The sequence below is a fragment of the Micropterus salmoides genome, unplaced genomic scaffold (genome assembly GCF_014851395.1).
Source record: "Micropterus salmoides isolate LMB-PRFRI ecotype aquatic unplaced genomic scaffold, ASM1485139v1 Ms_hic_scaffold_17, whole genome shotgun sequence".
Taxonomy (NCBI): Eukaryota; Metazoa; Chordata; class Actinopteri; order Centrarchiformes; family Centrarchidae; genus Micropterus; species Micropterus salmoides.
The window spans coordinates 15,123,568-15,151,405 of record NW_024040817.1 but is presented as its reverse complement, the minus strand read 5'-3'; the positions used below and the strand labels follow the sequence as shown (position 1 = coordinate 15,151,405).

The following is a 27,838-nucleotide window of genomic DNA, read 5'->3' as shown; positions in this document are numbered from 1 at the left end:
TGTCTCAGATAAAATCTAGATAAGATTTAAGATGCTTTCATTTAAACTAAGCCACATATATGTGTCTCGGTTGACCAGATCCCAAATCAGATCGCAATTCGTCATTGCTACCTTATTTTTTAGATTTTATCAGAAATAACAGTAACGTGTAGGCTGTTAATATTGGTTATATATTATACTGGTTCTTTCTTCACATCCTTTCTCTCCATTTCATCCTTTTTTCAAAAGGTGCTCTTCTTGGAGGCGACCTGAATAATTCAAACGGAGGATGCCCAAGTCCAGTCCGTGAGTACTTCTATATTTGTTCAGATCATGAGTGTGCTTTGTTGTTATTGCTTCTCTTTTATCACCAAATGTTCTTCTGGTATCTGGTCTGTATTAGAGTATTTATCCCAAATCCTTTCCAAGGTTCCTCCTCGTCTCGCCTCCTCTGCACCATCTGTGATTGTGCTATGGAGGGATCAGGGGATGCCACCAGTTACAACAACAGACATGCATGGGATTCCCAGCACTTCCCCTTGGGACATGTCTGCTTTACAGATCACTTTTTAACATTTTGGCAGATTTATTTTTCTCAGTTCTTTCTTTTAAATGTTTGGACAGGAAAATTAATTTGTACATTGATATTTAGAGTAAAATGTAACACACTTTTTATTGGCTTTTGGCCCCACAATCATATTTATAATTTGTGGAAATTCAAAAAATACACTGCATAAGATTTGTTTTTGTAGAAGGAATACATTTGTCTTGACATTATGTCCAATAATCACCAACAAAAAAGATTCTGAAATCTTCTTTTGATCGGTTTAAGATTTTTACTCTGGATGACTTGACGTTTGCTTTACAGACAGCTTTATTCTGTCAACACTGACAAGTCTTTAAATTGAAGCGTCTCTTGTTTGAAAAAGAAAGCTTTGGAGTATTATTTCAACACAGCTTTGAGTGCGCACACTGTCCGTACCCCGCTGTCTGCATTCACCTGTTTGATTTTTCCTATTGATTTCTGTCTATTCGCACCTCCATCACCCCGCAGCTAATGGATACACCAGCGCCAGGGCCTCCCCAGGTCTCCTCACTGTTTCCAACGGCAACAGTCTGGGGAAAGTAGTCCCGGCCAAGTCTCCACCCCCACCTCCCAACCCCCAGATGGTCAACAGCCGTAAGCCAGACCTCCGAGTCATCACCTCACAGGGCGGAAAGAGCCTCATGCAGATGGTGAGCTTAACCGAGCCGAACTTGTACTGTCTGGGTCCTTTTAGTTAACATTTTCAACCTTATTCAGTGCAAACTTTTTTAAACACACTTGGTTACTTATAAAGTAAGGATCTTAGAAACAATAACAAAACCAAGACATCAGCACCTGTAATAGAAGATTTGTTAAGGGGACGCCTTCACTGGCGAATGAGATGGAGAACTGTACAAAAACATTGATAATTTATATTGATGTATCAATTGAAATCCAAAACTGATAGCCATCATCTTTGTGTTAGTGAAGACCTGGGAGCAGAGATGTGCGCTCTCCACTCTATGTTCAACATCTCATTATTTACTCTGGCAAAGTTAGTAAAGTCTTGGATGAATCAGCCAACTCCCGCTGACATACTGACAAGATTTCTCATCAGCCCACGTTAGCTTATAGCCATGTTTGACAGAGTATGCTAACCACCAGCAGGTCATTAAAACATTGAGACTGAAAACTGCAAGACTTTGGAAACGGGAGTCGACAAAAACAGTGTCACTACCACAGGCTCCATTTAATAGCAGTTCTAAAACTTTTGCAATTGCAGATGTACAAATGTCCATTTTTTAGCTTTTTAAACATGCAGTATTTTTATATTTATAATCGATCACATCACTACTTGTATGTGAAACAGGTCACTCGTAGTGACAGACGCACAGAGAATTATAACCTGCATATGCTCTCTGCTTCACAGGGCGTTTTAGTGTCTCTCAGGGCCCACAACTTCACTGTTTTGATTAAGTCTAATTGCTCTTGTCAGCGTCATTTCCAGCTGCAGCAGGGCGAAAAGGCTAGCAGGTAGAGATAGTGGAGCATTTAGCAAGCTAGACATTACCCTCAGGAGTTAGTGTGACCAAAACAAAGCTAAAAGAAAACTGAATATTTGGCTTACAATTGTCAGGTGAAAAGAAACACAACTCCAAAAAAATGTTTGTTGCTCCGTGTCTGCCAGCTGTACAAATAGGCATCAGTTTGCTACTAAGTTCACCATATTAACTTTTTAAGTTGAAAATAAGTCATGTTGTGTTCTCAGCTCTAATTAGCCAAAAAAAACAGTTTCTGCAGGTTTAAGGATTTGTTGTCCATCTTGGTTTAAAAGTTGAGACTGATGATTTATTCTTGACCTTGGAAACAGTAGAAAACTGTTGATTGAGATCATTTGATGTGATCAAAAGCTACAGAACAGCTATTAAATGGTTCTTGTGGTTGGATTGTTTTGTCAGCTTTTTCATTAGTGCTGACCTCTAATGGTCGGAGGCAGGCGGAGTGATGGCACCTTCTGTGATCTTAGGTCCCCCACATTTACTGTAACAATTAGCCTATATTGATTTATGTCATGGGTAACTTTGCTAAACAAACCAGTAATATTAGTAGTAGTGATACAAAAAACTACAGTAATTAGTTTTATTATCTATGCATTTAAATTACTTTATTTATTTTAAGTGACTAATATGAATCAGAGTTGTAACACTCTCTGTTACCACCCTTTGCAGACAGAGGATGAGCTGGAGTTGGTAAACGAGGTGATTTTCCCCATGTCAATCACTCGCATGAGTCGATGGCTATCGACTGTCCGCGCATTATTAGCATGGTTACAATACTGTACAAGAGTTTCTCATTGTACTGCTCCACTGGCATTTCTTGGGATTCAGCTTGTGGTTCCCACCTGACTGCATGCGGTTCAGGGCTCATGGTTTTGTTTTTCCAGCATTTTGTTTTTTATAGTGTTAGGATCATGATCTTCTCAGTGATAATGTAGAAAAATCTCCACGGTGCTTCAGCAGAATTACCCTTGAGTGACGCTGTCAGTTTTGAACCAGGCCCATTTACTTCATCATGTGATACCACTTGAAGCATGGGGTGTCCTTTCACTTGGCATTGTGGTGCGAAGCAACGCGGAGCATGTTCCCTGTTCACTGACACTCACACCGACTCTCATTTCCACCTTCCACCAAAACTGATGTTTAGAAACTAACTGGCATTACATTAAAGGCAAGTGTTTTTCTTCAGTCACATCTGTAGCTCCAAAGCAGCAAAACACTTTAATGTTGAATATTTCAGGATTGTGTGTCTCTTAATCTTTAGTTGCATTTTATTTCAAACTATTTTGACAAATGATCAATTCCATCAAAAATGCTAAAAAGATTTAATTTCAGCTTCTCAATTGTCAGGTTTTGATCTCATCTGGGAATAAACATAATAATAAACAAATAAATATCTTTTGGTTTTGGACTGTTGGTCAGACAAAAACAGACATTTAAATATATCACCGTGAAATTTTATTGGTCTTTTTTCACTATTTCCTGACATTTTATAGATGATTAATAGATTAATCGCTAAAATAATGGCCCAATTAATCAGTAATAAAAATAAATGTTAGTTGCAGCCCTGCAGATGATACTTGTTCTAAAATATTATTTATGTTTATTAAGGGGGGGGGGTCACTTTTTAAAAAAGGAATAACTTGTATATACTATGTATATAATTTACTGTTAGAGAGCTTGTTATCCTGTAAAATCCCATTTTAATTTAAACTGAATTTACTCAGGGAGAGGTATGCTGGCTGCTGCTGGTGCTGATTGTCTGTCCCTTTACAATTCCCCTCAAAGGTGATGGGCAAGAATCTCATTTTCCAGAGGATAGTGATTCATTTTCATCACTCTCACCCTGCCGCCCTCGCTCACTTCTTCACAAAAGCGGTTAATTGAATCTGGCCCCTCTCTCCGGTCCATCTCCTCTCTCGCTGTGAATTCAGCGCTACAGTCATAACTCCGGCTGAACGTTTCCTCTCAGGATGATCTGTATTCAGACGAGTAATTCCAGACCAGAGATATTGCATCTTTAGCTTTTTTGTATGCAGACATTTTATTTATTAATTTTTCTCTTACAAGAGCTTGTTTTTATTTGTGTTATAATTTAGATGAACCAGACTCTGGAGTGTTGTGCTACTTCAGACGTTTGTGTCTTTCAGCGCAGGTACATAATAACAAAACCTCAAGGAGCAGTTTCACAGATCTAACAGCATATCATAGGCCCTTTGTTGGAAAAACACTATGTTGTCATCTGAATGTCTGAATGTCTGACTTGAGGTACAAATACTGAGTTAAACAGCAGGTTTGACGCCGTTAGACGCCTCTAAAAACGAATGATTGAGAAAGTACAGTAAACCGTTGTGGAGTGCACCTAAGCAACATACTGTGAAGCCTTTAGTGACATCCACTGGAGGAACATGAGATGAGCGGCACATTTAGTGTAACAGTAGCTGCAGATTTTGTCCAGTGCATGTTTTAATCTGCTTGGACGACTCCACAGTTATAATTTACTGTTCTAAGACTGTAAATTTATTCTGAATGAAAAAAGTAGTATATGAAATACAGTGTGTCCTGTATGTACAATATAGTAGATAATATTAGAATAAGTCATCGAATCCCATCAGTAATTCTTCATACAAATCATCTGCAATAATTTTAATAAAAGTTGAATAAATAAAAAATTCACTAGTTCCATCTTAAATGAAAACTGTTGGTTTTCTTGTTCAAAAAACATTAAAACAAAGTATCTATAAGTTGTGGACTGTTGGGTGGACAAAATAAGGAATTTGAATAAGTCATATTAGGTTTTGTGAGCTTTTGAGACATTTATTAATATTTTCTGACATTTTATAGACCAAGAACTTTATTGATTAATCGAGAAAATAATAGGCAGATGAATTGATAATTAAAGTAATAATCTGCAGCCCCAGATAGTGTTATATAGTCTTAGGTATAGTGATAAATGTACACATTTCATTTGAAATTCTGGAATAAGTAAAAATGATAGACAAAAACAAAGTAGTAAATATGATCCTTTCACATTATGACAAGTAAAGTTAAATTGTGCATTAATGACTTAATGTGAAGTCCTGTTAAAAAATAAATCCTAATTTGTATCTCATCTCTCCGCTGTTGCTATCTAATAAAGGCACAAATTGCCCCAGGAAATACTGTTGAATAAATTGCCTTTAATGTAACACACCTGTTTATTACACACACAAAACAAGGAGAGCATTTTTGATGCATGTCATCAAGAAACTTCTGACAGTAAATCCTTAAAACTTTGAGATTTACTTGACTCAGTACATCATAATGGATCCAGCTACATTGTCATTCCCAGCATGAAATTAGTCTCTCAGCTTGAGGCAACATGTTGAAGTAAAGTTGGTTCCTTGTTTCTGATGTGACTAACATGTCGGTGTCCTCTTCTGGCAGAACGCCCAGCGGCTGGCGGCAGGAGCCCAGGTGGCTCAAACCCTTACCACACCGGTGGTCTCTGTGGCCACCCCGAGCCTCCTGGCGCAGGGGCTGCCCTTCTCCGCCATGCCCACAGCATACAACACAGGTGAACAAAGGACCCCTTTAGTTATGGAGAAAGCAACAGGTGGTGGTAAAACATTTTACCTGCATGGTTTGGTAGACTGACAGAAGTACAAATATGTACCAGGAATGAAATTAAGAAAATGTGAGCTTTAGATTGTAACTTTTTATCCCTTGTCCTCTCTCAGAGTACCAGCTGACCAGCGCAGACATCACTGCTTTACACGCTTTGGCGTCACCTGGCGGCTTGTTGCCAACCAGTGTGTCCACATGGCAACAGCAGCAGGCTGTTTCCCAGCAACCGCAACAACAACAGCAGCAGCAGCAGCAGCAGCAGCAGCAAGCACAGCAACAACAACAACTTAATCTTGCATCACTCAGCAACTTGGTGTAAGTCTTCAGTTTCTCATCGGCGCTGTGTCTTTCTTTTAAACCTGGTTTCCAAAAAGCTCCTCCATCACTCACATCCAGTGTCGGGCTAGTGAATAGTCTGATTTTAAAGCTCTCAGTCTACTGATAACCCTCTTAAAACTTAAATACTTTACCTTTGACCTTCCCAGTCAGCTTGCATGATATCCATACCATGACCGTATATGCAAGCAATTCACATTCCTTTTTAGTGAATTGGTTTCTCACCAGCATCTCGCCATCTCAGCCTCTTCATAACATCAGTCTGAGTATCTGGTGTTCAGGTGTTCTGGAGTTGATGCACTTCAACAGTAGGAAACATTGTGCAGTGTGTGTAGGGAGGAAACTATTTCGCTGTCTCAAAGACAATTTATTTATAACTCGATTAACATTTGTAATGTTTATTATAGTCCCTTTTCCACTGCATAGTACCAGCTCGACTCGGATTAACTCTTCTTTTTTTGTTTTGTCCGTCGAGGTTCCAAGCGAGCTGAGGCGATAATAAAATGTGACGTTAAAACACGGCAGACTACTGATTGGTCAGAGAATCGTCGCTATTCACTGCATCATCATTGCTTGTACCAGACATAGGCCAGCAACAGAAAGTTTTATATTTTACAGTGTTAGTATGTAATTTCATCACTAAGTCCACTTTGGAGTAGTTTTGAGGTGAGAAATCAAAATGTGCTTGCAAGTTTTCGGAGTTGAGGAGCTCCGCAAGTGGCGGCGGGGGATGCCTGCGCCAACCCGCGGGAGGAGCGTGTGAGGCCGGCCAGCCGCCCGCTCACAGAGCCCTCTGCTCCCGCCGTCACACAGACCGCTGCAGCAACAACGGCAGAGGAAAACACAGCTGGAAGGTTTTCATACCGCTTATCTGTCTTTACATTCTGAGTAATGTTGAAACATTTTAACTTAAATAAAGAGAAAGCTGTGTGGGTCGCTGGGGTGTGTGTCGCATTGAAAAGTACGTTGCGGCACTTGTTTGTGGCGTCGCTATGACGACCAGGTACATTGAGGTGTACTATCTCTGGGTACTATCTGCAATGGAAAACGGAGCACAGCCAAGGCGAGGCGAGTTCAGCTGGTACTGGTAATGGAAAAGCGCCAAATGGGAGCTCGCAGCCCGGGCCTGAAAACCTCCTCCTCCGGCGGTGCAAAGCTCCTGTGCTCAGAGCACCCAGTAAGGGCAGAGTTAGCTACTGTAAGCTAGTAGGACCGCTAGCTGCACAGCTAACAGCAGCTAAAGTTAGCAACAGTTAGCGATTACATTAAAGCAATCTGTTAATCACAAAACTACAGTAAGGCCAGGCAGTCAGAAACACTGCTCCACCTGTTTCTATTGAGCACACCGGCAAGAGGATGGGGCAAGAAAGCACTGGGTGCTGCCAGACGTTGCCCAACCACAAGAAAGTGGGCGTTTAGGGAGCTAAAACAGCTTGTTTCAGACAGAGGATTAACTGAGAGGCCAGTATGAGATAAATAAGGATTTTTTTGAACTGTGAATCATGTACATATACTTTAGTGGAATCCCACAATAAAAATATAGAGCTGGAAATTGGCACAGTGGGTCCTCTTTAATACTGGCTAAAATATACTTTCCCGCACTAATACAAAAACCATAGGTAATACAATGAACATGAGGGTTTAGACAGTGACACATAGTTTAATGTTTTTTTAAATTCTCATTCCTATTTAGATGTTGTATGATTTTCATGTTTAATTTAAATGTATTTTATTATATAATGTAAAGGATCCTCATTTGTGAGAAACACATTCACACTTTTGTGCATTGACCTTGTGTCTTGTTGCTGTCACAGTTGCTGTAAACAACTTTGTTTAGTCCTTCAAAGTCATACATGATGATATTCAGTGTGAAAGTCAGACTCAGAAGGAGTGAAAGATTCTGCCAGCGGTGCAATACTTTCACTTGATTTTAATGTAATTTGTATCAAGTTAATGGAACATGATTTGAGGAAATTCTTCTTTGGAAACAGCCTTGGCAGAAATTGTTCACTTTAACATATCAAGAAGCCTCTGTTTTAAATAAGAGGACGCGAGCTGAACGCTACAGGGCTCGTGTTGGGTTTTTGGTAGCATGAGCACCAGATCCTTGAAGTGTGTTCTCTCCTCTTGTCCACAGCATGTGGGGCGTGGACAAACAGAGCAGCGAGCTGTCTAGCCAGGTGTCGAGTCTGGCTGCCAATCTGAGGTGAACAGCCACTACTAGTGTGTGCGTGTGTGAAATGTCATGACCTTGTCTGCAGGGGGTGGTGGGTTGTTGTCCACTTTGAAGGGCTTTTGTCTAAAACAAAACTACATGTTGCCATAAAGGCAGCCATACATTTATTTTATTAACTCATAACAAAAAAAATAGCCTTAAAAATGTACTTCCTAAACCTTTTATCCATTTAAAAATGTGAAGGTTGTTATTCATTTTGCTGACAGATTAGGAGAATATAAATGTTCAGTAAGGGCTGTTGATCATCTTGATCAGAGAATGTGTGGGTGCTACACATTGGTGGTGGTTGAGGTGAGTCCCCCCCCACTTCTCTGTGAAGCGTTTTGAGTTTCCATGATAAAAGCGCTATATAAATGTAATGCATTATTATTAATGCATTACTATGTGCTGAAGTGGCTTAATCTGAGTTATGATGTGAAACAGGTTATTTTAAAACCAGTTTACTTGAGAAAACACCCAAAAAATTCAGTTCTCCATCTTTGTAAGTGTAGCTACTATATTTTACTGAATTACTTTTCACAAATAAGCACTGTTAGTTTTTATTTAGTAAATAAAAGTTGTAATAGAGCTTTTAATGTAAGTAATCCAATAAATTGTTAAGTAGTTTCTAATAGTTCATGACAAGTCAAAACCTTACAAAATGTGTATACGCTATTTGCTGAGTGTCTGTGATGGATGAACCACTAACTACAGTATATTCATTGGTAAACTTTTATAAAGTAACTTTACTATCTAGAATCTGTGGATATCCATCAACAGCATGATGCATTTTAAATTAGTGTTACTTGTATTTAGCTAGCAGCACAAATAACAAAAAGCTTGTGAAACACCCACAAATATGGTGGCCTCTGAGGACCAAACACATGCAAGAGTAAAAGCCTAATACTCAAAATCATGACATGCCGCAAATGCCAAAATATAAACAAAAGGCAAAAGCACAAACATTGAGAAATGCACTCCAAAAGCTAAATATCAAAGCTGCAATATTTTTGCTGTCGTTTCTCTCTTTTATGAAGTCTTTTGCGACACATTTATGTTGTATGTGTTTTAGTATTTGCATCATTTAGGGTGCTTTTCTTTTGATAAAAATTAGTGCTGGGCAACGATTAGAAATTTTAAACGTGATTAATCGCATGTTTTTCTGCGATTAATATAGTTATGTGCAAAACTGAATAATGAATTCGAAAGTACTTTTAATTTAAATGTACTGCTAAATAGGCAAAACTGCAATAACGTGGTTTGCAAACACTTAAGGTGCTTTTCACTAGCAGTATTCCCTTTACACAGTAGCAATAAAATATTTCTTGTAAATCTCAACTTAAGCATTAATGTAATCAAATCAAATATAAAACCAAACCTTTTTAACTCTGCCAGGGCATTACCTTTTATCTAGCTTGCTAAAACATGTTACCATCAGAGTGCAGAGCCACGAACAGTTTAACATATATAAATGTTTTTTTTCTGAACAGGTATCCGCAGAAACATTCTTTTATCAGGGAGCAGCATAAACAGTCTATGTTCAGTAGCAAGTTTTCCTGTTAGAGTGAGGTGAAGTGGTCGAGCACAAGGCGTAGTGACAAGCCCGTCCGCTGCCGAAGTTGAATTTTCTTGAACTTTTTGCCTCCCTCCACTGCTTGTTTGGGCGGGTGATTTGCAGGCTGATCAACATCCCACCCATCCACTGACCCACGGTTTGACTGTATGTGTATTCAGGGCCAGTAAGAAACGGACTTTCAAAAAACAAACAAAAAAAAACCTTAACGTCAGATAAAATAATTGTCGGCGTTAATTAATGCGATAACACGTTAACTTGCCCAGCCCTAATAAAAATACAACTTAATTTAACCATGAAAAAGTACCATACTGTGGCTTAAAAAACCTGGCTAAGATGTTTTTGCATTTACTCTTGGATGCATTTTTGTCCTTAAAAAGGCCACTGTACACACTCTGTGGTAAGTGCAAAGTGCGTCACTTTTCTGATAAACACATTTATTCTACATGTACTGTGTTTGTAGATCAGAATCATGCCTGGATTTTTATATGTGCTGGGACAAAAATTCAGCAGATTAGGATCTTTGTGTTTCTTAATGCTAAGACATTATTAACATTATTGCTGTTGTTGAAGAAACCTTGCTCGCAATAATGTTTCATACTTTTCTCCACACATGCCTGCTAATCCACCTTTTCGGTTTGGGCTCCAACATTTTGTTTTCTCCCCACAGTGTTGGCTCTCCGTCCAACCTGCTCTTGGGTAGAGATGAGTGGTTGGGCCGGTACTGTATCACACTTCCTTTTTCCTGTGTGTCTGTGCGCTTTTGGCTGGCTCCCCTCTAAGCATGTCTGGTGCTGCTCTGCTGCAGTCAAACAGGAAAGAGACGTAGTTCCGGTTTCCACCATGTTCTCTAACCAGAGATTCTTTTCTGTTTGTCATCTGTAGTTTCTTCACATCACAGCTGACTCACTGCGAAACCACCCTGTCACACAATCATTTCATGCTTCCTGGGCTGTTCTGTTGATCTTTTGGGAGCAGTGGGGAGGTGTTACTTCTGCTTTGAAGGCTCAGAATTGATTTGATTATTGAATAATCGAGTGTGGCTTTTCCCTGTTGGTGCTGTGCCTTGTAATGTTTTTTGTCTTTACGCCAGTGACCTTCCAGTTTCTCGTATAGCTTCGTCAAGTATCTAATAAATTTTTTTCCCCCCTCACCTTTCTTCTTTGTTCTATCCCTTTTCTTCCATTGTCTTCCTCTGTCCTTCCTCTGTTCTCAGGCCTGTGACACATATACCTCAAGGCGCCATGCTGACTGTCAACACAAACTCCAGCGTGAGCATCAAATCGGAGCCCGTCTCGCCTGGCCGGGATCGCACCACCCCTTGCCCTCCATCTTCCAACACGCCGTCCTCGACCTCAGGAGGAGCCATCCTGACCGCACCGCCACAGTACCCTGGCTCCCTGCTGTGCCTGGAGCCCCCGACCGGTCGCTCGCCTGCAGACAGCGTAAGCAGCAACGCCAGCTCCTTTGAAGGCAGCGATCGTGATGACGCCAGTGCAGGCGGCGGAGGAGGAGGTGCAGGTGGAGGCGGTGCGACTGGAAGTGTCAGCTCCGCCAGCCGGTCCGTGCCACCCGACTTCAGCCCCTCGGCCGAGCTCCTCAGAGCGTCGAACGAATCAGACCAGGAGGGAGGAAACATCAAGCGCATGAGATTGGACGCCTGGGTCACATAGTCGCATGCAGCACCGGCAGCGAAGTTTTGGTGACACTTAAACACCTACAACACACACGCCCACACCCCCATATGTTAACCCCCACTGCCCCCCGACCCCACTGCCATGTGACACTATCATCACACATCTGCCTCTGTCCAAAATTATACAACTCAGCTGCATCACCCAGACTTACGAGGCTTTGCCAAAAAAAGAAAAACATTTTTAAAAAATCCTTTGGGGATCACGCTCTGAGGGAGGAGAGGATGGCTTAGTGCTCAGCTGGATATTATGTCCCGGGTAGGCTCTTGAATAGAGGGACAGTAGATTTTTTTAAAGCCTTCTTGCTTGAATGGACTCCATTTAGTAGTTTCTTTTGGTAGAAATGAGGTGTTAAACCTTTTTGCAATCTGATGAAACCATAAAAACATGTATCTTTCACATGGTTTCTGCATAACCTTCATGTATTTACATCGAGCTCTGCTACATTGTTCACAACGTGATTGGTGGCTTGTTGACATTATGGGACTTCTGCCGTATGACTCACCACTTCCTGCTCTTTGTGATCCAACGTCGCTTGGCTGTCCATTCTTCCGTAAGTCACTTCCAAACTGCACGTTTGGATATAACTTAATCTGGACAAGTTTAAGGACTCGGCCTCTATCTGGCACCGAGCAAACAGACTCAAACAGGATCTTGTAGGTAAGGACACTTCACCATGAATGGTTATTTCCGCCACATTGACCGACCTCAGCCTAACAGCCCTCAGGTGGCACTCTGTGGCTGTGGATTTGAGGACCTTGCCAGAGTGCCAATATCAACCTCTCTTTATTGAAGAAGAAAAAAAAAGAAGCCAAATGCCTCTCGCACTCGGTGCAGGGACACTGACAAATTATCACTCGCACTGTCACGGAAACGAGAACTTAGAAACTGTCAATGCTTTTCAGGCTTTGAATTTGCCACCACTCTCTTCTCAGACCGGGTGCTCCTCTCGTCCTCCCACCTCATCTACTCGGGAACTTGGATGGAAAATGTTGCACCAGAAATCCAGCCAGGCACTCAGCTTATTACCTAGGAGTAGATGCCATCCAGTTAAATGCATAGGAGTTTTTTGAGCCTGTGGTGGCTTTTATTTGGGTAGGGAAGTATTTGGTTCCTTCAGTTCAAGTGTTCTTTATCTGTTGGTAACTCAAAAAAAAAAAAAAAAAAAAAATCTGTTTTGAAGGTCCGATAGTTATCCAGAAGTAGGAATTCTGACTTTATATGAAAATCACTCCTTATACAAAAGCTTCGATGTCCTCTTTCGCTCTCAATAGCGCTCCTTAGCTCTTTGCTGTGTTTCAAAAAGTGAAAGGAAAAAGACATTTTCTATATTTCTACCGCTTCAGTTGGCGACAAAAGTAAACTAGCTTTTCAGCTTCAACGACGTGTATGTACATATAAATATATTTGCATAGACTTTGCTAGGTATCCCTAAAAACAAGCAATGTGTTGATTCTCAGTGGATCTTGTTTGCATATATGAGTGTGAATTTGATAATGTTTCGAGCTACGGTGCAGGGGTTACGCCACACTAGGTAGTGCTGGTGGCTCGGACTCGTTTCAGTAAACCTATTTGATGCTAGTGTTGATGGTGTGTGCACTTTCTGTCCCTCACTCACAGAGGCCTGCTTGGTTGTGGTGTCATCATATTCTCCCACCACACATTTTTTAAAACCCACGATCAAAGTAAAATTGTCCATAACCACCTTACCATGAAATGATTAGGACACTGCCGTTCACTTATAGCGTAGTTGAGATTAAAAAACAAAAACGCACTTCTTTGACGCATATTTTGATCGACAATGTTTTCCACTTTAAGCAGACACATGCCTTTTTTCCACTTTCAAATGAAGTCAATAAATTGGCTACCAAGTGCTGTGTTTGTTGTTTAATTGTATGTTTTCTAGTACAAATTAGTTTTGTCTGAACCATTTCATGTTCGTGTACGAGTGTGTGAACACAGGTTGTTTACAGCCTACAAATAGGAAGTTTCTCCTGATTGCTTGACCTTTTGTTTTCCTTCAGACGATGCCCGAAGTGCAGACCGGTGTGTCAGCTGTTGGTTGACTGTTTATTATCTACTTAAACAACCCTACACTTTTACACAAGTAGTGGATACGGCAGCTTTCATGAATTAATGCCGTTTGGTGCGATTAGTCACAGCACACAGCAGAGTGTGAAACCAGCGTTTAACACCGACACTGTGGGTTTGTGGCGAAAACATCCTCATCCTGTGACACTTTCACACCAGTGTTTGTTGATGTTTCCATTAGGAGGTAATTTTTTCCCGTCCTTCACTTGACAGTGTGGTGGGTTGCTTTTCGCTTAACTTTAATTTCAGGTTAGTGCTGTGTTTTGCCCTCCTTTCAATCATCCTTGCTAAACAATTTAACACCAAACACTTTAAGTAAAGATGTGTTGGAGAAATTAGGCCTCTTAAACTGTTAAAGGAACTGGTCTACATTTTGGGAAACTCGCTCATTTGCTTTCTTACTTAGATGAGAAGATCGATACTCAGCTCATGTTTGTGCGGTAAATGTGAAGTTACAACCAGCAGCCGGTTATCTTAGCAGGAAATAGGGGAAAACCGCTGTCCAAAAGGTAACACAATCCACTTATGAGCGCCTCTGAAGTTCTCCTCTAATGCAGCATTCACGTCATATCGTTAGAAGTCACGTTTCTGGCCAAATTTTGAACAAGTTTCCAGAAAATCTTTAAGAAAATGTGTGATTCCATTCTCTAATGTGAATATTAGGAGTTGGTTGGTTGAAATCAATCCACACTAGTGCGTTTGTTTTATAACGGAGACCTTTTGCTACGTTTGCACCTCCTGTCCTGACTAAAACAGCGAAAACGAAGACCTAAAACGGAGAAGTTTTAAAACGTTGCCAACTTCGTTTTTCATTTTAAAACTCCGGGTATCGTTTTAGTGTGGACGGGCAAAAACGGAGGACTTTAGAAACGATGACGCAGACGCTCACGTTTGGCTCTTTAATTGGGTCTTATAAGTGCTGCAAAGTAGAAACAGGATTCTGCCGACAGAGCTTTTGGTTTGGTATTTTTATTAAAATATTTTGTACTGTGCAAACAACACTTGTAGCCTTCACTTGTACTGTGTATGTTACCGTTTAACTTTGCAACGACTCACAGTCTGTTTTCCGCTGCCACAGCCACTTAACTGTTACTGAATGTAACAGTCCCAGCTCGTTATTGGTCCATGCAAAATAAAATCTGGTGTGGTTCTTCGTCTATAGTACTTTCACCAAATCTTCTGCAACTACGGAATAGGCCACCTGCTTCATGTTTTCACCGGCACGTGCATGCCCAGCGTACGTGAACGGCCACCAGATGTTTTCAGTCGCTTTAGTTTAGACGGATGAGAACAGTTTGTAGGGCTAATTAAATCATTGTAGAAGAAGACAATGCAATGAGCTGAATTTTTTCCTCTTTACTTTTGCCGTGTTTCTACTCAGGTTTTTTTAAATGCACAAAAATAGGTGAAACGCACTTAGAGAAAGCTCAAAGTTCTACCTACCACTTGGTGAAAAGAACTACAGGAAGTGTCAACCAACTAGTGGCAAAATAGCTGCAAAGCCACCATCGATGGAAGTGACATCTAAATAACATTTACACGTTAGTGCTCATACGGTCAGTTCAGCTTGGTATCTGGTTTCACATGTTAACGTACGGCTGCAGAGCTAGGCTAACCGGCAGTATTGATCTCTAACTCTTGTGAAGAAAGCAAATTAGCGTATATCCCCCTAAAACTGTTAAATTTAAAAATCCAACTGATGAGTGTTACCAGCCTTCAGACACAGCTAATCTCCTTCCCCCCCCTCCCCCTCCTCTCCACGCAGTCATTTCCATTTTAAAGAAAACCTATTTCTTTGGGAAGTCTGTTTGTGGGCGCTGATGGTTGACTGTAATGTAACACCACACCGATTGGCTTCAGCATCCTGCCTCATGCAGGTTTGTTCATGTACAAAAAGGCTCTTTGTCCGATCTAGCATTGTGTAGTCACAAGACAATCTATATGAGAAATGAAAACGTGCACCCCTGTTACTTGTTGTGTACAATGTTTTTTAGAATCTCACTATTTTTGGATTAATTTGTGCTGGTGACAGTTCCATTGTCTATTATTATTGCTATTATGTGTAGGAAAGTCAGTTTTTTCTGTTATTTTCTCTTTATCATAAACATAGTACTGGTTTCCTTTTTTTAAAACAACTTGCTGAAAATTGCACGATCGGTTATTGTGGTATTAGCAAATGCAATGAAGGAAATACCAGACAAATGCTGCAGTTTTAATTAAGAAATAGAATATATTTATAAAAACGGGAAACAACTGAAATTAGTAATTCATAAAATTTGAAAATTGTAAATGCATGAAATGCAGGTAACAACAAGACTTATGTTACATACAGTACTGATAACGGACATGCATCATAAATGAGTTTTAAAACTCAGAATAATGTAGCATATGATAGACTAAAGATGAAATTTATAGCTAATATATTGTGTTGAGCTAGTCTGCTTTGGGTTTTTGTTGTAAAGAAAATATTTCTTTGTTGTTTTTTGAGAATGATATACAATTTGTGTATATTTTCATATACAAAGTATGCACTGATATGTTATTGAAATTCTATACCGCTTTTACAAAAAAGTGTTTGTTGTACCAAAGTATCCAAGTCCCTTGAGACCTTACCCTTTTTGCGTATGTTTTACCGTATTTTATATATTAAATAGACAAACTGAGTGAAATGAACTTGAGTCTTGTTTATTTTCTAACCTGTCTTGAAAACGAAAAGGGTGAATCCTTGACAGTTTACATTGCAACAAAGCAAAAGTGCCTCCAAAATATTTCATAAAGACTAAAGTCTCCAATGAGAAACATTTGGTGCAAGTAAAATCAACAGAAACCTTTCCAAATTCCATCCATTTCAGAGGAGGGCTGGTTCTCTTTATGGTGTGCTTTTTTTCCCTTCCTCTTCATCCACAGCTTACTGTCACAGTTACAAGCACGTGCAATGAAGCTTCATTTCAAACATTCAGTGATAACTACACGGCTAAATTTAGCTGATCTCATGACCTCCTGTGAGGGAGGCAGCAACTGTGTGAGCAAGTCAATGACGACACCTGATACACCGAGATTAAACAACAAAATAACACTATAGCAATAAAAATCACACGTTCATTCATTTGATCTTGAATATTATTGTTTTCATCTGGTGTTGACTTCTTGTTCAGCTTTTAATAAAATGTGTCTTCAGATTTGTACTCAATGCATAAGTACTAGATTACTAGGAAAAATTCTGCATGGAAAGTAAAAAGGATTGAACAAAAAATGTACTTAATGTATCGTAATAGTAAAAGTATTTTTTATGCAGAAGACACACCCCTGACACACACTCACTCTCACCCTCTCCAAAAATAAACCTGTCTAATAGTAGGGAAACATGAACGGCTCTTCACTCTGTGAACGTAACACACTGACTTTGTTGTAGTCTGTCAGAAAGCTGAATGATTCCTGTCTTTTTGATTCCCGTTTGTTTGTTTTTCCTTGTCTGTAACTTTAAACAAAGACACTGCAGTTTCTTTCTTCACCCTCAGCATTTGTGCAAGTGGCCGCATTTTTCTGGTTTTGATTTTGGGCACCGACTCTTTAGTCTTGTTGAAACTTGCCTCATGAATCCTGATAATCAGTGAAAAGTAACGTGCCCCTCCCTCCAGCAGTGAGTGATGATAAATCATTGTCATATTTGTTAATGAAGCTTTATTGAACTCATCCAAAATATTGATCAGATTTACTTTAAATACTCATACACACAAGAAAAGAAGCTATCCACAAATAGCCCAACAGCAAGTCTTGCTATAAACAAAGTAAAGCCTTTTATCAATAAGACAATAGAAAACAGTTTTCAGAAAGACAGTTTTTAGGTTTCAAGTCTAATTTTTCTGTCTTAATTTGGCTGCATAATATCCAAATACTAAATTCCTCATACTGTCCCAAAAACTTGATTTATCAGTTGTTGGTGTATGTAAACCTTTTCAGCTTCAACTACCGACGCAAATATTTTTTTAATACAGAGAAGATTCAAGCTACAAATGTACCCACAACCTGCTTCATGTCATTGATTTCTTTGTGAAGAAACACCAAATAAATTTTTAATCCTTATTTCTTAGATATTCATGAAATAAAACTAATTTTTGATACCAAGTGTTTTCTCTGTAGTGACGGAGTCCGCCATTCCCCGGCTGACTGCAGACTGTAAACAGCTTTTGATATTATGACACAACAATACTCAGTCTCTTAACTCCTCACCGCCTTTTCGGACGTCGCCCTTTAACCCCACCAGCTCCACTTAGGAGGAGGCGTCGTGGGTGGTGTGTCATCGAAAACCGCCTCTTGGTCGACTGACGAGCAGACGTAGTACAGGTTGGCGCCCAGCATGACCAGTATGGGGAAGAAGGAGAAGCCGAAGCCGAAACCCCTGATGCTGCTGCTCAGAGAGAGGCAGAGCCAGTAGATCAGCCTGCAGCACAGAAAACACCACAAATCATAAGTTACAGAGATGAATGTGCTCAAACTCGGATCCCTTATTTCTAAATGATGTAGATTTACAAATACAAAAAGTATCACAACCCACATCACCTCGTACACCCACTCTCCCTTTTCAGCAGGAACTTTAGACGGCTTAGCTCCTTCATGCCTTTCATCAGCTTTTGTGTCTGATGACTCAAAGGATCAGGATTAATAACTTAATAGATGCTTTTTTACTCTAATTTTCCCTCATGCAGCATTTGACTGTGCCTGAGATCATCATCTCAGAGCCCACTCTATTCTGAAACTTGATGCTGCAATGCATAAAGGCATTATTAGAGCTCAGTATTAGAGTTTAGAGGGTTTGTTTTTCCAAACAGTTGACTTGAATTGTTCAAACTTATTTAAAACAATGTATGAAATACATTATGAATAGCAGACATGTTAAGTGCACGCTGACACACTGTCGTGTCAGTGGCGTCATGTTTTCTTATTTTTTCTGTAACAGATGATTTTTTTAAACTCTGGTGATCATAGTGTCGACAGATGTAGATAACCAAATAAAATACTTTAATTCTCTGGTACTGTACTGTAGTTGTGCCCCCCACACCTCCTAATCCCAGCTCGTGTTGTTGTGGTGGTTTATTAGTGTAGAATGTTTGTCCTTTGTAAAAGCAAAACAAAAAAAGAAGAAAAGAAAAGAGTGGTTTGTAAACTTCTGACGTGCGCAGTGGTGAATAAGTTCCTTGGATATTCAGCACTACGAGTGATCAGACAAGTTTTGAAATACATCCCCAGTTTAACTGGTTCATTTGGAAGTGGAAGGGTTATCCAAAATGACAGTTGTCCGCCAGCACTTTTGAACCTTGCATGCATGACCACAGTAAGATCAAAATTCTAACAGGAAGTAGCTCTTTCAAAATGGAATGGACATTTAAAAACAGACAGCTATGAATTAAATATTCACCTGCATTTTCACTCCCACACACAGTCAGTTGTTATTATATTGTTACTGGGGATTTGTATTAATCCTTCCTGATGATGTGTGGTTTCACTGTGTGTAAGTAGGAATGAATGACCAAAACTACAGAAAGACAGTTCTGTTGTTGAACTGAGGACAAACTCATGAGCTCTCTGCAGAAAACACTGTCGGACACGGACGCTGACTGAGTACAGGCAGTATCTGTTTAGACCACATCAAAGTTAGCCAGTGTGAGCAGGATGATTTCACAAGCTAGACAGCTATTCAGATCAACTCAAGACCAACTGTTTATTTCCTTCATGAGCCACTATGCAACCAAAAGCCAAACTGATTATTGCATCAAGCAGCCAGGGAAGACATTTTAAAAACTTTCAGAATAAACAGATGTAACCTTGAATGAAGTCTGAAATACAAAAATACCAAACAAAAAGTGTTTGGCTTATCCAATATTTGGGTTTTTGTTCTCTAAGGCCTTGTTTCAAATGTAACATGAAGTTGAACTCATCAGTTTTGTGGTGGTATGCTGACTTCGGGATTTCTCCTTCTTGCAGTTTATATTCTGGGCCTTTTTTGCCATGCTAGCAGTTTGGCTCTAGAGATGGCAATGGCCGTCACTTTGGTCCAGACTGAAATATCTTAATATAAAAAATATATATATAAAAAAAAAAAAAATGTTTCCATCTAGCACTTCTTGTCAAAATTTCATTTTGTCTGCAGAACTAATGACATTCCCATCAACTGCACTTAGTGCTAATTAGCAAGTGTTAGCATAATGGTAGCAGTGGTATACCTCGTATGAAAGTTGACAGTTTATTAATAACGTAATACCGTGAAACTGTGATATTTTCTGAGACGGTTACATTGTGAACATGGTAAACATTATACCTGCTAAACATCAGCATGTTAAAATGGTTGTTGTGAGCAACCCTGTGCCTAAGTGAAGCCCTACAGAGCTGCTAGGATGGCTGTGGATTTGTTTTCATAAAAAATATTTATGCTTTCCTTCACTCCCTTGTTTAAAATTAAAAAAGAAGTTAGGAGGCATCAGATTTGTGGTTTAACTAATTATGATTGTTGATTTTTCAGCATTGGAGACTTTCAAATGTTTTGTTCTAATCCTGTTTATATCTCAGTTTAGCCGTGCTTTGTGTCACTGTCTGGTTGGCCTTTGCCCCTGCCTTCTCTCTCTCTCTCTCTCGCTCTGAATTCAATGTTTTCATTTAACCTGACAAGTCTGGTAAGTGTAGCCTCTGCAATTGAACAGCCCTTTACACTGGACTAGTCACTCCTATTTAGTAGGGAAATTTAGCAATAAAATACTATAAAATGCTTTATTAAAAATTGCTTTATAAAAATTGTTTTATTTAGCAGACATTTAGTAACCAGATTCAGATTCTGTTTTTCACACACCAGAATCATCTCTCTCTTCACCTGCATCTGGTTTGGATCCTAAACATTTAACAGCACGTGACAGCAAGCACACATACCTGCCGAAAACAAATACGATGGTGAGCAGTGGCACCAACTTCACCAGGTCCTGGCTGATGTAGGTCGCCATAACAGTGAGCTGCAGGAAGTAGAAGAGGAAGAGGGCCATCGATTCGTTGACATAGTGCTGGTGCACCGCCACCTTCTTGTTCACCAGTTTACTCTGATAGAGGGGCTTCAGGGAGCTGTAGCGCAGTCGGGCCACACCCTGCACCATCAACCCTGCAGAGAGGCGGAGGTTGGTATACCTGTTTTTTTTTTGTGTGTGAAGCTTTTTTGTGTACGGCTTTCAGTGTTCATTCTAAATTACATTCAGTGTTTGTTTCAGTGCACTTAACATATAAACATGCTGAGGTTCTTACCGAGCAGGATGGGGATGATGGCGAAGAAGGAGCAGCGTAGTGTGTACACCACCCTGAGAGGGGTGCTCTCCAGCAGCGGTGCGTCAAAGGGAAGGAAGGCGTAACCTCCCCACACCAGGAGAGGGAAGAGGATTCCTGCGGCCACGGTTGCCAGAGCCATCTTCAGTTTTTCACAACACAGGCCCTCACATACGTCTAAGGGAGGAAAAGTGTGGAAAACTAGTATCTAAATGTCTTTACTGAGACAGGACAGTGACAGACAGAGAGGATGAGACTAAAGTCATAGCATGATTTATCTCAAGACGTAATTATATCTGATTAAGGAGAAAAGAGATCATTACGCTGCGGTACTAGACTCAAGAGTGCATTGACTCACTTAGCGAGTGGAAGTGTGCTTCAAAAAACACTCAAAAAGGTCTAGGGCCCTATGAAATCTGTTTTTTCCCCCTCAAATTCCATCTTTTCCATTTTTTATACAATTATACGATTTAAGCAAAGGTTTTCATCAGACAGTGTAACGATGTGGAGGCTGAATAAAATGACAACAATTCGATAAAAATGTAATTAATATCAGTGAATTTGATGCATCATGCAAATATGCATAGATAAATATTAAAATGTATGTGCATTATTTATGGGGACAATTCACAATAAAGGTATTGCAATTATGGGGTATTAAAATGCTATAATACTATTTATATTAGTCTCTCACACCAAAGGCATGCGTCTTATCCACTGCGCCATCACCACCCCATGATATCATACAGAGCCTGTAAGTATTTGGCTTAAAGTATACCTATTATGCTTTTGCATATTTTCTGTCATATCTATAATGTTACAATGTCGGATGTTCATGGTAATTTGGCCAAAGCTTTAAATAATGAGGTAAATATATTTTAAAGAAATCCCTGAGACAAAACCTCAGATTTCCCACTGTTCTGAACGCTCCGGTTTCAACTGTTTTTTTCTACTCTCGGCTCTGTATGACATCATACGGAGGCGAGAGTAGACCATATATGGTCATTGCGTCTTGAAGAGACTCCATTGAATCTAATGCAAAAGGAGTCGTAACCTTGCTTCTTTTTTGTGTATTTTTTCAAGATATGGTCAAATGCTGTTCCTGGGGCACTTGTAATAATTACAATCACTACCAGGAGAGGTTGAAAGGAGAAGTACAATTTAATTTCTTTCCAAAACTTAACACAAATCCAGAAAAATGTAGGCTGTGGATTGTTCCTAATGCAATATTATTTAGCTAATGCTAGCTAATTTACTATTGAATGTAACGTTGTAATGTAATGTTCTTCTTTTTAATGATTGTAATAGTGAATAGAGAACTACCCAGCTTTACAGGAACAGTGTTGAACCTTAATATCGCTGCCCCCTGTCTCAATCGTCAGGTGATGCAGTGGTTCACTTTTACTCTGATCGGTAGGCTTTAGCTTCTATCGTTATTTGTTTTCACGTCAGTTTGACCTGAATACAACCCATAAACGCATAATGCAAAGCTTTCTCTCTCCTTTTTGAGATCGCTTTCCCAAAAATTAGACAATATTTCTTCAGGGACTGCAGTTATAGACGGTGGCAGCGCCGTGATAAAAGTCGGACAGATCTGACAGTTTGTCGGATTTAACAGTAACTAAGACTTAGGGGGATCTTTTGGCAGAATGTGGCAGGAGTGGAATATAATATAAATATGTTTTCTTCAGTGGTCCAGAACGGACAAAGCAAACCCTGGCTCTAGAGAGTGGTGGCCAACAGGGGTTCTCTACATTCTTGGAAGGGGTGGGCATAGATGAGAGCTATTCAGTTTGTTGCAAACTGCCATCACATCCTGCTCAGTAAGACCCCAGTATGTTCATGATGCCACTAAATCCACACACTGCACCTTTAAACCTGCCTGGATTAGAACAAACACAGCAATCTGATATGTGACCAGTTATTAAAATGAAAGTTGTTTCTTGAACATCTTGCATATACTTGATGATTTAAAATCCCCATCCCAGTGAGCTCTGATGTTCCTCAAATTTGGAGACAAAGAGATTATATGTCCTCTCTTCTTCTCAACAGGACTTTAAAATCACAATGACAGGGTAGTTTATAAGCATCTGTCCTTATACTAATCTTACTTAATCTGGCTTTAATTTGATTTAATAGCTGTTGAGAGAGGATATGTGGGCAGGAAATCACTACATAGTTAGTAAAGAAGGATTAGGGGATTAAAAAAATCTGATGCCTGGTACTCCATGGTGGTCTGGGGGTTTAAAGCACCAATGATAAACTGCAACATCACTGGCTGGTTCCCTGAGTCCTGTCAGAGACCTGTCATTTTCCACTTCTCTCCTCATGTCTTTACTTGTACTAATAAATGCTTAAAGTGCCCCAGAAATACTAGACTCTTATTTTTACATTACTTTCAAAATAATTTGCCTTTTTTACAGACATATTGACTTGTCATAGTAGGAAAGGAGTTCAAGTGTCTCAGTTAAGACATAACAGTATCACAGTGTGACAAGATCAATGGAAGTCTGCCATCATTCATTTTATTATTTATACCTGTGCTTTTCCTACTGGTTCAAAAAGTCTTCTTTGAATAAGGCCTATGCAGTTCCTCGAAGGGAATGTTTTGAAAACTCTTGTTGGTGTGTTCAAAGAAGCTCCAAACATGTGAGATTTAAGATTCAGCTGCCAAAAAGCATTAAAATCAGAAGCCACATTGACAGAAACTCAAACAATAAGCAGGTACGGACATCGTGAAAAGGATAACAACACTTTGGTCCTTAATAGCGAAACAAAAGTTACTTTTCAGCAGCAGTGTTGAGAGATTGGGTTTTCCACAAGCACTTGAACGCACCATTATGGAGGCTTTTTCACAGTTCTCACTTTCAGCTGCTGTGTGACCAAAAGTACGTTAAACTAAATGGATTACAACCGTAGAAGTTGCTTTTAATAGCACAGTGGAATAAATGGAAACCGATGGCTACCCACAAGGCGGGTAATCAATAAAAAAAAGAAAAAAAAAAAAACCTATAATGCCCTTTGAAGAGCTGTTAGCAGTAGTGGTAAGTGTTAGTGATTTGTAATTAATGGGCTAAAATGTGAAAAAGCCACAGTTATGTTTAGAGCTGAACAATTTAAGGAAAACACCCAACTGCGATTTTTCTCACAATACTCCGAGGGGGATTTAAACTGCAATTTTCTATAAATCAAACGAGGCCTGTATTGGTGGTAGTATTATACAAGACCTTTCTTGTTTCTACATTAAAAAAAATAATGATAAAATGATGCAGTTGCTTGTTTATGTAGCATTTTTAGGTTTATTATTATTACTATTTTATTTCCAATGCACCTCTGAATTTCTTTCCTTCTCCAGGCTGGTTTCTTTTTTAGGCAATTTCCTAATACCTACCACCTATATTAAAAATATATATATATATATATATATATATATATATATATATATATATATATATATATATATATATATATATATATATATATATATATATATAATGTTAATTACATGTGTTTTTGCAGAATAATATCAGTAAGTAAAATGTAGAATTGTAGAGTGTGTGCAGATGTAGGGTGGATCCATGTCTCTGACTGGCTGTTCCTGATCAATGATGTGATTAAATGTTACTCCTATGGTTCACTGTTAGTAGGAGTAAGTTGTTGGATAAATGTGTCACTCAGGGAACAACGCAATGAAATTATAAAAAGATATGGGCCCAGATGCAGTAAAGCTTGTGTCTTATACTCACAGTACTTGTCGTCTTGTTCTGTCCACTCTGGGTAAAACTGTGCTGCTGAGTTGGGCACCATCTGCGGCTCCGTCTTGTCGTCCTTCTCTATGAAGAACCTGCTCTCCTCAGGAAACTCTTTGCTGGACGGACGCACAATCGTGACTAGGGGAGTGAAACCCAGAGCGGCTTTCTCTGAGATCCTATCCAACTCTTCTTCCTCCTCTTTATCAGCCAGTGAGCTGTCGCCTTTATCATCCCGCTGCAACTCCATCTCATCGTCCCTCCACCTCTCGCCCTCAGGCATGCTGTCCCTCCACTTGGCTTTGCCCTTTGTGTTGCTCTCCGTTTGGCTCTGCTCCTCTGGTAGGTCCTGGCTTCCTTCACTGATCCCAGTGTCCCTCTCTTCAGGCTCTCTTTTTTCTGACAAGTCTCCATCATCAGTGTCCATCTGAGGCCTTTTGTCTTTGTCTCCGGTCCTTGGCAAAGTGGCCGACTCCAGAGCCGCAAAGCTGGTCATCTCCTCTTCCTGATCTTCCTCCTCCTTTAAATCATCTTCTTCCTCATCTGTACTCTCCCTTCTTTCCTCTAAGCTGCCGCTCTCCTGTGGCTCTGAGATTAGACCACTAAGGCCAGACATTCTTGAGTTTATAAATTAAATTCTCTCTTTTCACTCAATACCTGTTGCACTGTCCAGACTGACTTTTAGCAAAGCTTCTTCCAGATGCTTAAAGTCATTTTTTGCCACATTTGTTGATTTGTCTGAGGGGTGAAAGAGTTATAACCACATTTAAAACAGTGTCCTGCTCCACCTTAAAAAACAAACAAACAAACTCAAAGTTCACTGTTTATCACTGGTGTATTCGCCTGTATGACTGGTCTTTTCTTTGTACAGGCCTACACAGTGTGAGGAACAAATATGAGTTTGTCAGTCCTGTAAATTCCTATTAAAGGTTGCTCTAAATACACTGTTACCTTAATTTAAGTAAAGAAAATGACTCCCAAACACCAAAACAAGTCTCACTAAAACAACAAAGCCAGTGAGTGTATAATACAAATGTTGTGGACATATCAGCATTATGCCCAGTTATTTGAAGAATATGCCATAATTTCCCAATTTCACAGCTGTTATTAAAGTAAGTCAAAATCATATCTGGAGTGAATATACTTCAGGGCTGCAACCACTGTAACCTCTAGATTCAATGTGAATGAATCTGGCTACTTTGCCGATTAACCAATTCATTGTTTGGTCTCTATAACATCTTCCAACTGCTTGTTTTGAGAGCAATGTACTAATTACATAAGACTAACTTCAATCAATTAATTGACATAAGTAAACTATGATTTACTTTAATGGCCATGTGGGGATTACTTACAGCCATAAAAGGCCACAAAGACAATCAAACAAAGTACACTCAGTACTACACCTAATACATGGCGAAGGCAAAACCTTAGGCCAGTTGCTGTGACCTTTTACCTCCTAAAGTTTAAATACCAATATTACCTTCTCTCCAAAACTAACGCCGCAAACTTTAATGACAATGTGTAAAACATACAGAGGGAATATTTTAAAAGTTCAGACTGATAACGAAGTAATGGATAGTTACTAAAACAGATAACTCCCCAGACATGCTACACAAACTACTAATTCTTACTTCACAATCAAAGCTCAAATTGGCTTGTACTTTTTAAATATTAGAAATATATGAGGCTAGATGCCCAAGTGTGTCGACTCCAACTCCAACAACCTTTGAGGTAAGGCAATTTATTAACAGAAACACTGATACCTTTCAACTATAAAGTGAGCAGCAAGCTATTAAAACATGGCTGCATTCCTGCTCTCTGAAAACACAGGAAACAGCCTGGACTTTGCCTGTGCGCTACAGTTTCGGGTGTATCAACAGCAGCTGAAACTGCTTCAAACTTAAGTTGTTGTGACTGTGAGATGAAGGTGTAAACCATGGCTGGGTTTGTAATACATTTCTGAACTCTAACATGGGTGACAGCAATGGGGTTTAAAATGTAGTAGTTATGTTTTTAATCTCCAAAACAAAAAGGCTCTATCAAGTCTAATCACTGGAGACTTGAACACAGGAGAGAGTGGCTCATGTGTAAAAACGTCGCAGGCTAACGTTACTCATTTTACCTACAGGAAATACGTGCCTGTGTACTTTTAAAATGTCTACTTTAATTATTTTAACTTTCTGTTTTAAGAAGTCCTAAATCAACGTCACACAGTGGTTTAAAATCGGGAAAAATCTGGCTGCTACCAAGACAAACACTCTCAGACTGAACTAACGTTACCAACTCAGTCTACCGTTGGTTTTTCAGTTTTCCAATTTCATGGTTTCCAGTTTATATTGAGGAATTTAAAAAAGCGTTTTCAATCCTGTCCATACATTGAGTTATCGCTAATTATGCCTGGTGCGAAGTTTCGAGCAGGAGCTGTTTATCTGTATTTACGGTCGAGTCTTGTCATCCTCTAAACAGATACAAGTACAGTGCGCTTATAATTGACCTACCTGTTTTATTGCGGTCGTATCGCCGAGACAATCCGTAACTTCGTCTACGATTAGCGACCTCGCTAGTTTAGTTGTTTCTCACTAGTGAAGTCACCTGGCAGGTGTGGTCAGGTGCATAAAACATTTTTTCACCACAGAGGAGGAAGCAGTGAAGAGGAACGCCGCGTTCCAGACAGGTTGTGCCGAATTCCTGCCGAGAATTGCGTCCACCTCGCGGGTGATAACGGTCATTTAGGCTGATGCAAATCTCCGCAGGTAGCCTACAAAATTTGATCTACCGAATTATGCATCCACCTCTTTAAGTCCTTTTCAGACACTTTGCTGTGCTCATTGATCAAACGGCGTTATCGGCACATATTTACTCAATGTCAAGTAATGGTACTTCTAAGTGTATTCAAATATTAAAGACTAAACGTTCATAAAATATATACTTCTAATCATTTATCACCGTTGATGGACCCCACAAGGAATATTATAGCGTTTAAAAAGCAGTATTTGGAGGTGCATGCAATTCTCGGCAGGCAAACGAAACTCGGGATAACACCGGTCGGTATTTTCATTTAATACTTTGCCTTTTACTCTATTGTTTACCATTTACAAGGTGTGCTGCCATGGGAGCTTCCATTGTTGTGTGGCGTCATTAGGCCGCTACTAGTGAAGTCGGAGTACAGATATTATTTCTCAAGTAGGAAATACGACTTTTTCTAGTTGGAGGT

At 39.7% G+C, this 27,838-nt stretch overlaps 2 protein-coding genes across 5 annotated transcripts; one reads left to right on the top strand and one right to left on the bottom strand.

The window, feature by feature from the left end:
• Window positions 1-228: 228 nt before the first annotated feature.
• Window positions 229-16,249, top strand: LOC119908085 (myocyte-specific enhancer factor 2D homolog; the record flags this gene model as incomplete). 3 transcript variants are annotated; one of them, XM_038725825.1, is given in 7 exon segments in its annotated part: window positions 229-285; window positions 1,034-1,215; window positions 5,488-5,617; window positions 5,781-5,982; window positions 8,141-8,209; window positions 10,462-10,512; window positions 11,008-16,249. In XM_038725825.1, coding segments are annotated over 7 exon segments (1,148 nt in total), but the record flags the coding sequence as incomplete, so codon positions are not given.
• On the bottom strand, window positions 16,246-27,838 carry tmem79a (transmembrane protein 79a). 2 transcript variants are annotated; one of them, XM_038725829.1, is made up of 5 exons: window positions 27,714-27,838; window positions 24,622-25,362; window positions 20,858-21,052; window positions 20,495-20,717; window positions 16,246-18,017 (listed from the first exon to the last, which is right to left on the bottom strand). In XM_038725829.1, the coding sequence occupies exons 2-5, from the start codon at window positions 25,238-25,240 to the stop codon at window positions 17,828-17,830; spliced, it is 1,227 nt and encodes a 408-aa protein (XP_038581757.1). In that variant the 5' UTR covers window positions 25,241-25,362; window positions 27,714-27,838; the 3' UTR covers window positions 16,246-17,827. The 2 variants fall into 2 exon arrangements, with proteins under 2 accessions (XP_038581757.1, XP_038581756.1); XM_038725828.1 differs by lacking the exon at window positions 27,714-27,838 and adding an exon at window positions 27,123-27,419.

Bases quoted from the DNA above. Each gene is read 5' to 3' on its own strand.
- tmem79a (XM_038725829.1), bottom strand. From the start codon at position 25,240: ATGTCTGGCCTTAGTGGTCTAATCTCAGAGCCACAGGAGAGCGGCAGC. The intron at 21,053-24,621 runs GTGAGTATAAGA...TTCCTCCCTTAG, and splicing joins AGAACAAGACGACAAGTACT to ACGTATGTGAGGGCCTGTGT. The intron at 18,018-20,494 runs GTATGTGTGCTT...TCTGTGCTGCAG, and splicing joins ATCGTATTTGTTTTCGGCAG to GCTGATCTACTGGCTCTGCC.